The sequence below is a fragment of the Podarcis erhardii genome (genome assembly GCF_964252035.2).
Source record: "Podarcis erhardii genome assembly, chromosome: 6".
Taxonomy (NCBI): domain Eukaryota; kingdom Metazoa; phylum Chordata; class Lepidosauria; order Squamata; family Lacertidae; genus Podarcis; species Podarcis erhardii.
Window position 1 is genome coordinate 1,666,346 of NC_138510.1, and position 11,225 is coordinate 1,677,570.

Below are 11,225 nucleotides of genomic sequence, written 5' to 3' on the forward strand. Positions count from 1 at the left end.
CAAAGCCCCTCAGCTGCTGGGCTGGTGAGATTTGGGCCTGGGGCCTGGAATTGAAGAGGATAATCTGTGGTTCACAAACCTTTTTTTGGTCACTGCCCCCTTGGTTCCATAAATTCACCCCTAGTTCCCCCTTACCGCACCATATAAAAAACAATATTCAGAGTAGTCGTTTGAGCCAGCCCACTATGGGAGATAATAGCACTGAAATTCAAACAGTAAAAAGTGTAGCAGGGAGTTCCCCAGGCTCGAGCTGGATCATCAAACAAAAGGCTTCGGCCAAGATACTGAAACAAAACAGCAGCCAGGAGGCCTGATCTTTATTGCTGCACCGAAACCTCAAACTACAATGTAAAGGAAGCAGAGAGAAACCCACCAAAATGGTCAAAACAAAACAAATTCCTTCCAGTAGCACCTTAAAGACCAACTAAGTCAGTTCTTGGTATGAGCTTTCGTGTGCATGCACACTTCTTCAGATACCTGAAGAAGTGTGAAGAAGTGTATCTGAAGAAGTGTGCATGCACACGAAAGCTCATACCAAGAACTGACTTAGTTGGTCTTTAAGGTGCTACTGGAAGGAATTTGTTTTGTTTTGACTATGGCAGACCAACACGGCTACCTATCTGTAACCCCCAAAATGGGTGCTCCTGCTTTAAGAGGTTTCTCAAAGTTTCCCACAACACCTTGTTGGAAACATCGCACCTATGTCATAAACATGTCATGGAACAGGAGTGACGTCTGTGCAGAAACCTGATTCCCTGTCACTCAAAATACCCGGCATTCTTTTTCTGAAGTAAAACAAAAGGAAGTGTAAATACCAGTCTGAAGCCGGTTTCGGTTGCTTGTTCACACTTTTCCCTGACAGCTGCAGTACCACCATAGTCTTTGCTAGGAGGCGCTGTTTCGTAACCTTTCTGCTACGGTGCTTCTGATTGGATAAGTAACCAGACAGCTGACCAAATGGTGGCCCCTGATTGGTCAGCTATTTTATGAACGGGAAAAGAATGAGAAGATAATGACGAAAGGAAGGGATAGTGGCAATTTTCAGGTAGCACAAGTAATTGTGCCTTTGTTGAAACTATATAGGTTAATTAAATCAGCCAAACGGATGAACCTGATCCAATGATGCCAGCCTTTCAAGGTTTGATAGTCATTTGCACCTCCAGCGTCCCCTGCCACCCCCACCAGGGGGCACTGGCCCTAACAACAACAACAATAATGTATACCCCGCCCTCTGGCTGGGTTTCCCCAGCCACTCTTGGTGGCTCCAACAGAATATTCAAAACACAATAAAACATCAAACATTTAAAAATTTGCTGAACAGGGTTGCCTTCAGATGTCTTCAGGGGCGCCGACTTATAAAAAATATTGGGGGGACCCATACCGGGGTCCTGTCCCGGGAAGTTTTCTAAGTTTTTTAAAAGTATTTTAGAGTCATATGATCAACATTAGAACCCCGAAAACTCGACTCTCTATAACTCCACACTCCAGGAAACTCGACAAGCCTGAAACACTTTTTGGCTTTGAAAAAAGAAACAAAACATAAACACGCACGGTATTTTCGTAAAAAGCTAATTTAATTTACAGTAACAATTATGCTTATAGACTATTACAGAGCAGTGAATATATAGCTCTGAAAAGACTGAAATGATATTTAAATAAATCCTAAACTATCATTAAAAGAATAAAACATTAAATATTGCTGTCGCACAGTAATAGCACTTTGATTAATAAGTGAAATAGCTAATTTATGCTTACTTTGAATAAGGCTGAGGGTTCATTAAATAAAAATAATATCTCAAAGTTAATGCTTTAATACAGTTAATAAAGTTAATAAAGTTAATACAGTATGCCTAATACTGTATGTAAATACTGTAATACTGTATGTAAATAACGGGCTTTAATTGGGTCTTACACCCTAAAAATATTTAAGTATTTGAAAATAACTAATACAGTACTATAGTAATATAGAAATACAGTACTAAACTAGTACTAATATTTCGAAACTGAAAATTTAACATTCTGTATGTATTTAATTCTCTATTTTATAAAGATTTTTAATATCTGACAGTGAGTTTGGAGTAGCCCAATGCAAAAATCCTGAGGATCCATGTGGATCCGTGCTTTGTAACCACGTTTTTGCACCATTGTGGCCCCAGGCCACAGTGGGTGCGTGATTTTTTTGGTGCAGGCTGTAGCCATGGACATGTAATGTGATCTGATGGTGAATTTGGGGTGACCCAATGCAAAAATCCTGAGGATCCATGTGGATCCGTGCTTTGTCACCACATTTTAAATGGGGAGGGAAGGAAAAACACAGAAGGGACAAGAAGCACAAGAGGGGTGTGCGGAGAAGCAGCTGGCTAAGAATGCAGGGAAGGAGTTTAACGGGGTGGGGGGGAGGAAAGGAAGGCAAAAGTCCCGGGTGTCAGCTCAGTCCAGAGGGTGAGGAGCCCCAGAAGGAGCACAAGGGCACCAGACTTCATGGTGGGTCAGGCTAAGCGGTGAGTCCCCTGTCCAGCCTGCCTGCTGCCTTGCATTGCCCAGGATTGCTGAATCACAGCCGGCCCAGGAAGATGGCAAAAGTGCTGGGCAGGACAGAGTGGCACCTCTCCCCACACCCACCTGCCCACAAGGTTTTGTAACAAACCATCCCAACAGCTACAAACTCACTAAATATTTCTATGTGAAATACTGCATCTAAAAGAAAAACAACCCAAAAACAATTTTTGGAAAACATTACAAACTTTCTCCAGACCTATTTCATTCTCTTTAACACACAGGGCAGGTAATTAATAAACAGCAATAATTTTTTTCAGCCCAGAGAAAGTAAAGCCTAGTTCCTCTGGGATCAAATTAACTACGACAGAGACGCAAGGATGGAAATGTTGCCTCTTTGCAAAGCACTGGAGAGGACCAGGTCCAAGGTGGGCAGGATTCTTCGCTGGCAGAATTTAAGCCAAGAAGCCCCTTCTTCTTTGGGGGTGTCATTTCAAGCAGTCTTCCTCACCCAGGCAACTGTGTGGAAATCATGTTACCACCTCTTTGCAGCTGTTGGGATAGTTTGTTACAAAACCTTGTGGGCGGCAGGGTGTGGGGAGAGGCTCCCCTCTCTCCTGCCCAGCACTTTCGCCATCTTCCTGAGCCTGCTGTGATTCAGCAATCCTGGACAATGCAAGGCAGCAGGCAGGCTGGACAGGGGACTCTGCACAGCGTAGAATCATAGAATTTTAGAGTTGGGTGGTACCCCAAGGGTCATCTAGTCCAACCCCCTACAATGCAGAAATCATAGCAGAAGAATCCTTGGCAGATGGCCATCCAAGCTCTACTTGAAAACCTCCTAAGAAGGAGAGTCCTTCTTCTTCTCTTTGGCAATCACTCATAGCCGAGTAAGATTGTCTTCCATAAACGTGTCTGTAAGTGACTGTGGAGGCCAATTCTGGATCCACACGCCCTTCCACAGGGGGGACATTGGTTTCCGGGTGGGAGTTGATCATGGTGTGGATTTGCCAAGCGTGCCTTCCTCTCTGCATGTTTCTCCCTTGTGTCCTGAGTTCAAGTGTCTTCAAAGCCCAGGACACCTTTGGTAAAGGCAGTTCTCCAACTAGAGCGCTCGCAGGCCAGTGTTTCCCAATTGTTGGTGTTTATACTACATTTTTTTAGATTTGCCTCGAGATAGTTTTTAAACCTCTTTTGTTGACCACCGGCATTATGCTTTCCATTTTTAAGTTTGGAATAGAGTAGTTGCTTTGGAAGACGATCATCAGGCATCCACACAACATGACCAGTCCAACGAAGTTCATGTTGAAGAATCATTGCTTCTGCACTGGTGATCTTTGCTTCTTCCAGTACACTGATATTAGTTCGCCTGTCTTCCCAAGTGATGTGTAAAACATTTCGGAGACACCGTTGATGGAATCTTTCAAGGAGTTGGAGATGGCATTTATAAGTGGTCCATGTTTCACAAGCAAGTAAGGAACTGCCTCGTTCCTTGAGACTGAATCTGTATCCACCGCCCATGTGCCTGTTCATGACTTTTTGTTGTTGTTCTAGGACCTTTCATGATATTGATGTCAGCTCACCAGTTAGTAGTTCCCTGAGTCTTCTTTTTTTGCCTTTTTGAGGATGGGGAGAACATTTGCCTGCCTCCAGTCTGTAGGGACCTCATCTGTTCTCCAAGAATTCTCAGAGACGATAGACAAAGGCTCTGAGATTACACTCAAAAGCTCCTTTAGTACCCTTGGATGCAGCTCATCAGGCCCCCGAGTTTTGAATTCATTTAAAGTAGCTAGGTGTTCCCTCACCACCTCTTTTCCTATCCTGGGCTGCAGCTCCCTCCTTACATCATTTATTTGGTTCTCACCAGGTTGAACATCACCTTCCTTTTGGGTAAAAACAGAGGCAAAGTAAATGTTGAGCCGTTCCGCTTTCTATCTGTCACCCAATAGCATTTCTCCATCTTCTCCACACAGAGGACCTACTGTTCTTCCTCTCGCTTCAGAAGTAGCTGGAGTAACCTTTTTTATTACTTGACCAACAATGAAGTCTCTCTCTCTCTCTCTTACACACACACACACACACACACACACACGGACCTTAGGGTTAATGGAAGGTAATCAATAAATACTTTGGCCACCTCATGAGAAGAGAGGACTCCCTGGAAAAGACCCTGATGTTGGGAAAGATGGAGGGCACAAGGAGAAGGGGACAACGGAGGACGAGATGGTTGGATAGTGTTCTCGGAGCTACCAGCATGAGTTCGACCAAACTGCGGGAGGCAGTGGAAGACAGGAGTGCCTGGCGTGCTCTGGTCCAGGGGGTCACGAAGAGTCGGACACGACTAAACGACTAAACAACAACAACTATTAATAAACAACAAAAATAATTCTATCGCTTCTGAGAAAGCAAAGTCTGGCTCCTCTGGAATCCAATAAATTACGTTACAGGTGCAAAGGTGGGAATAATCTTATCTCTGTGCAAAGCAGGGGAGAGAGTCAGGTCAGGGGTGTGCGGGACCCTTGGCTCTCACCACCTAGCTCACTACTTTGGGATGGAGGAACATCTTCCATTTGCAACTTGAGCCAGTTCAGAGAGAAACAGCACTTCAATGAGAGAGGAAGACACCCAAAGGGATGTTGGAGAGGAAGGAGGGTCTCTGCCACCAGAGCTCCACCATGGAGGTAGCCAAGGGTGGGCAGGTGGGCAGTTGCCCCCCACAAATAAATACAAATCAATGCAAAATAACCAACTGAGGTTCTGCCCACACCTAACATAAATTCTGGCTAGGCCCAGGGTCTCCACCATCCCTCTCTCTCTGCTGATGGTACAGCTGGGAACCCAATGGCAGGGCATCCTACTTTGCCCAATCTAAGCCAAGAAGCCCCTTCTTCCTTGGGGAGGGCGGTGTCATTTCAAGCAACCCATCTTCTGTGGAAATGTTATCTACATCTTTGCAGCTGTTGGGATGGTTTGTTACAAAACCTTGTGGGCCGCAGGGTGTGGGGAGAGGCTCCCCTCTGTCCTACCCAGCACTTTCGCCATCATCCTGGGCCGGCTGTGACTCTGCATTTCTGGGCAATATAAGGGAGCAGGCCAGCTGGGCAGGGGACAACCCACTTAGCCTGACCCACCATGAAGTCTGGTGCCCTCGTGCTTCTTGTGGGGCTCCTCGCCCTCTGGACTGAGCCAACATCCGCCTCTGATGAGCAACGTCTAGGTAAGAAATTTTCAATTTCGTTGTTTTGTATGGGACAATGACAATAAAGATTATCATATCGTAAATTGCTTCTCCTCTCCCCTGCCAGATCCATGCGTGAAAACTTTTCTCTGGATATCATTTTTTGTTGTTCAGAAAAGTGCAGGCAACCATATGCTACAGGAAGCTGGGGAAGCTCAGGGAAAGAGCACATGAATTTCATGCAGAAGATGCCCAGTTAATCCCCACTGGCATTTCCAAGTCAGGCTGGGAGAGAAAGTTCCCGAAGAGCCTCTGCCAGTCAGTTTGCAGAATATGAGGTAGAGACGCCTTCTGGTGACTTTATTGAGCTTTCATCCTGATTACTTGCAGGTAGCTAGGGCAGTTTTTGGAAACTGCAGGAGAGGAGAGGGCTCATGTGCTCAGATCCTGCTTGTGGGAATCTCATTGAGGCCACTGTGGTGATGATGATGATGATGATGATGATGATGATGATATATTATTTATTATTTATACCCCACCCAGCCACTGGTTTCCCCAGCCACTCTGGGCAGCTTCCAACACAATATTAAAATACAGTAATGCATCAAACATTAAAAGCTTCCCTAAACAGGGCTGCCTTCAGATGTCTTCTAAAAGTCTGGTAGTTGTTCTTCTCTTTGACATCTGGTGGGAGGGCGTTCCACAGGGCAGGCACCACCACCGAGAAGGCCCTCTGCCTGGTTCGCTGTAACTTGGCTTCTTGCAGGGAGGGAACCTCCAGAAGGCCCTCGGAGCTGGACCTCAGTGTCCGGGCAGAACGATGGGGGTGGAGATGCTCCTTCAGGTATACTGGACCGAGGCTGTTTAGGGCTTCAAACGTCACCACCAACACTTTGAATTGTGCTCAGAAACCTGAGCCAACGCAGGTCTTTCAAGACCAAAGTTATGTGGTCTTTGTGGCTGCTCCCAGTCACCAGTCTAGCTGCCGCATTCTGGATTAGTTGTAGTTTCCGGGTCACCTTCAAAGGTAGCCCCACATAGACCACATTGCAGTAGTCCAAGCGGATAACCAGAGCATGCACCACTCTGGCGAGACAGTCCGCAGGCAGGTAGGGTCTCAGCCTGCATACCAGATGGAGCTGATAAACAGCTGCCCTGGACACAGATTTGACCTGTGCCTCCATGGACATCTGTGAGTCCAAAATGACTCCCAGGCTGTGCACCTGGTCCTTCAGGGGCACAGTTACCCCATTCAGGACCAGGGAGTCCTCCACACCTGCCCACCTCCTGTCCCCCCAAAACAGTACTTCTGTATTGTCAAGATTCAGCCTCAATCTGTTAGCCACCATCCATCCTCCAACTGCCTCCAGACACTCACACAGGACCTTCACCACCTGCATTGGTTCCGATTTGAAAAAGAGGTAGAAGAGGATGCTGGACCAGGTTGTCCATTGGCCTGATCCAGCAGGTTCTTCTGATGTTCTTATGGGGTGGGTGGGTGATCAGGAAAAGCCAGAGGTCCTGGTCTTGAGAAGGGTGAGGGAGCAGAGCCCATTATGGAGGGACTTAGCAGGTCCACCCATTGGCTTTCCTGGGCAAAGGTAAAGCTGGACACTTGCCTCTGCAGGTCGGGCAGAAGGAAAAGACCTCACAGAATACTACCATTGCTGAATTGGAAGAGTGCCCAAAGGCTCATGTAGTCCAACCCTCAATCTCCCCCTTACCATCTCTTTTTTTTCCAGTGCACCCTGGTGATTGCCCCCCTGTGCCACAGGTATCAGCCTTTGCCCGCTGCAAGGACACCTGCCAAGATGATCAAGACTGTCTCTTCACCCAGAAGTGCTGCTCCATTGGGTGCGGCATGGGATGCGTAGACTCAGGTACTGGCAAGATCCCTGACCCCTTTGTCCCCGTCCCCCCCCCACCTCTCCTCTCTGGGCAACAGATGGGGGCAGCAGCCGCAATGCCAACCTAAGTGCCCTGGGGCCTGAGAACATCCCCTCATGGACACCCATCTGTTCTGCCTCCAACAGCTCTGAGCTACAAGTGCTTCTTCCCGTCCGAATATGGAGCATGCAATGAATCCATCTCCCATTACTACTACGACCCATTGGAGGACCAGTGCCTCCAATTCAACTACAGTGGCTGTGGGGGCAACGACAACAACTTCGAGACAACAGAGGCCTGCAAGGAAGCCTGCAGGAAAACCATCTCAGGTACTGAGTGTGGGACCCACCAGGCGGTCATTTTTCTGGCTTCATTGATTCTGTTTATAGCCTACCTTTTCCTCTGTGGAGCTCAAGGTGGCATATGTGGTTCTTCCCCTTTCTCATTTAATCTCCACAACTACCAAGTGAGGTAGGCTAAGCTGAGAGGAAGCCACTGGCCCAAGGTCATCCAGTGAGCCTCATGGCCAAGTCAGGATTTGAACCCAGGTCTCTCCCAGGTCCTAGTTCAACACTCTGACCACCAGGCAATGCACAAGAGCCCCTCTGGAAAGTCCAGCTCCACCACGTCAATAGGGGAAGTGGAAGAAGCTGGCCAGAAGGGGTCCAGGATTAGGTATTCTGCTCTTTTCTTGACAACCTGTGCGTCTTTACTAAAGGCTTTATATGACGTATGATGGAGGAGATGGAGCAACTCCGCTAGGAGAAAAGGTTGAAGCATCTGGGACCTTCATGGTCAGAGGCTGGATATGCACCTGAATACCAGTTACTCCACTGGTCACAGGAGAGAGCTGATCTTGCGCTCAGATCCTGGCCTGATCCAGAGGCTTCTCTTCTGTTCTTCTTAATGTTATTACTTTGTGCCGTATTCTTTGCATGGATGTTTGTGAATGTAGTGTATTGAAATCACAGGATAAGAGATGGTATCTGAAATAGGATGCTAAAACTTTGGATTCAAAATCCAACGGTGAGGGAGCCTTGTAAGAATGCAGGTTGCCTTAGAAATTCTGACACCCCGATTTCAAATTTATTCTCAGAATAGTACATGACAGTTTGGCAGCTGCAGTGTATTTGACACATTGCCTTGCAAATCCCCAGAATAAGGAGGATTTGTATATTACCTCCACGTTTAGTAATAAGAAAAACAGCCTTTGCAATAGGCTGATTCCTATCCTGTACCCAAAATGGTGTCAGTGTATATATCCATTTCCTGATCTGCAGCATTCTGTTTTGAAGATGTGGTTTAGGGCAATCAGTGTGCTTTTGCTGACCTCGGAAGGAGGGTTTGGTGTCAGAGCATTTGGTAAAGGGTTGAGAGGCGAGAGGGCTGCAGAGATTTGAACCAGCAGCCACAAGGAGGTCGCCAAGTTCAGTCCCTGAGCGGGACTGACCCAAATAGCCCAGGCAGAATTCCTCTCTGCCTGGAAGGAGAAGGGTCTGTGATTCCTCACCCTTTATAGAGGGCTCCGCATTATTCCTAGGAATGCAGGAACATGAAGTTGGAATTAAAAACTCTAACGCCTTTTCTGCTGTAAAAATGTTGCAGATATGAAATATTGCACAGTTTGAAGAGACTGGAAGCATTAGAACAAATTCCTTTAGAAATGGAACATTGTCTAGGCCCATAGAAATATTACTTTACTTGCAGAACTTTCTTTAAAACAGAATCATATGTGTACAATGTCTTGCACAGGTTAAGCATCTTACAAAACTAAGCCTTACAAGGAGCGGATTAAGGAGCTGGGAATGTTTAGCCTGGAAAAGAGGAGACTGAGAGAAGATAGGATTAAATTTTATTATTACAGACTCGAACCAAAGTCTTTAGTTTACAATGAAATATACTCGGAGTCCTGTAGTGATTTCATGCTCTTTATTGCAGGCCGAAAAACAGTGAATGAATTTCCCCCCCCAACCTCAGGTTTTATATACATTATTTACACAATGAGTCCTGTCTGATTGGTTGATTATGTTTCCCTCCTGGAGCCTGATTGGGCTGCTGCAGGCCAATCAGTTGTTGTATCCTAGTATCTTACCAGCCTAATAGGCTGATTAACTTCCTCCTGGGGTCTGATTGGGCGGCTCCTGCAGGCCAATGAGGTTGTTTCATTCTAGGATCCTACCTGCCTATTGCTCTAGGATCCAGGCTTAGTACATAACATACAAGAAAGGGATTTCCAACTAAACATGAGGAAGAACTTTCTGACATTAAGACCTGTTTGTCAGTGGAGCCGTCTCCCTTGGGAGGTTGTGGACTTTCCTTCCTTGGAGGTTTAAAAGCAGAGTTTGGCTGTCTGTCTGTCTGTGAGGAATGTGATTCCTGGATTGCAGGGGGTTGAGCTAGATGACCCCTGAGGGTCCCTTTCAACTCTACAATTGTATGATTCTGTCAATACTTCTGCCTGCCCTAAGGGCCAAATGCTCAATCACTTGGCTGCCTCCCTTTTCCCCTTGTGACTCTTTCTCTTTTCTTGTTTTGCTGCTATATTATCGGCTGGTGTCTTTGATTGACAATCCAAGTGGTCCCAGAAGATTCTCCTACAGCACTTCCCACCGAAATCCCCATTGAGGAGGACCGAGTTCCTGAACCTGATTACCATGACTGAGAAATTCCCAGCCTCAGGAACAGACATCAGTATGTGGCCATGCTCCCTCCTTCCATCTCTGGAGAAGCTGCTGGAATCCTCTACCCTCAAATAAACCATGAGTTTACTTGCATCTTCTGAGTCTGGCTTTTGTGTTGCATGAGATCAGGTGTCAAGAGGCGCCCCACATCCGCTGCTGCCCCAGAGGGGAAAAAACATCTCTCAAAGCCCCTGAGCTGCTGCATTGCTAAGATTTGAGCCTGGGGCGTGGAAGGGAATAATAATAATAATAATAATAATAATAATAATAATAATAATAATAATAATAATTTTATTTATATCCTGCCCTCCCCAGCCGAAGCTGGGCTCAGAGCGGTTAACAACAATAAAAGTAACACAACATTCTAAAATCAATTCATTTTAAAATCATTTCAAAATCAAATTAATGGCAACCATTGGGCTAGAGTTCTGTGAGGATTACCAAAGGGGAGGGTCAGACTGTGCGTTGGCCAAAGGCCTGGTGGAAAAGCTCCGTCTTGCAGTCCCTGCGGAAAGATGTCAAGTCCCACAGGGCCCTGGTCTCTGGTGACAGAGATCTCCAAGATGTTTTTGTTTGAAGACTGTAAGGTCCTCTGCGGGACATACCAGGAGAGGCGGTCCCGTATGTACGAGGGTCCTAGGCCGTATAGGGCTTTAAAGGTTAAAACGAGCACCTTAAACCTGACCCTGGACTCCACCAGTGTAGCTGGTAAAGCACTGGATGAATGTGATCCCATGGCAAGGACCCCGTAAGGAGCCTCGCCATGGAATTCTGCATCCACTGGAGTTTCTGGGTCAGTCCCAAGGGCACAACCACATACCTGAACTTTAGGTTTGCACGCTTAAACTGGATTAATTGGCTCTGTGACCTTAGCACAAGGACTCCACTTTAAAATAGTATCAGATTTTTGCAGTTTGAGAAGTAACAGGGAAAGGCATTGAATAGTGTGTGATGGGTGAAGGAAAATGGGAGTATGTGCAAAC

At 46.4% G+C, this 11,225-nt stretch overlaps 1 protein-coding gene across 1 annotated transcript; it reads left to right on the forward strand.

Moving 5' to 3' along the window:
• Nucleotides 1-5,612: 5,612 nt before the first annotated feature.
• On the forward strand, nucleotides 5,613-10,335 carry LOC309345108 (kunitz-type serine protease inhibitor C6-like). The gene is made up of 4 exons (XM_081868166.1): nucleotides 5,613-5,713; nucleotides 7,417-7,554; nucleotides 7,708-7,890; nucleotides 10,138-10,335. The coding sequence occupies exons 1-4, from the start codon at nucleotides 5,629-5,631 to the stop codon at nucleotides 10,221-10,223; spliced, it is 492 nt and encodes a 163-aa protein (XP_081724292.1). The 5' UTR covers nucleotides 5,613-5,628; the 3' UTR covers nucleotides 10,224-10,335.
• Nucleotides 10,336-11,225: the final 890 nt, after the last annotated feature.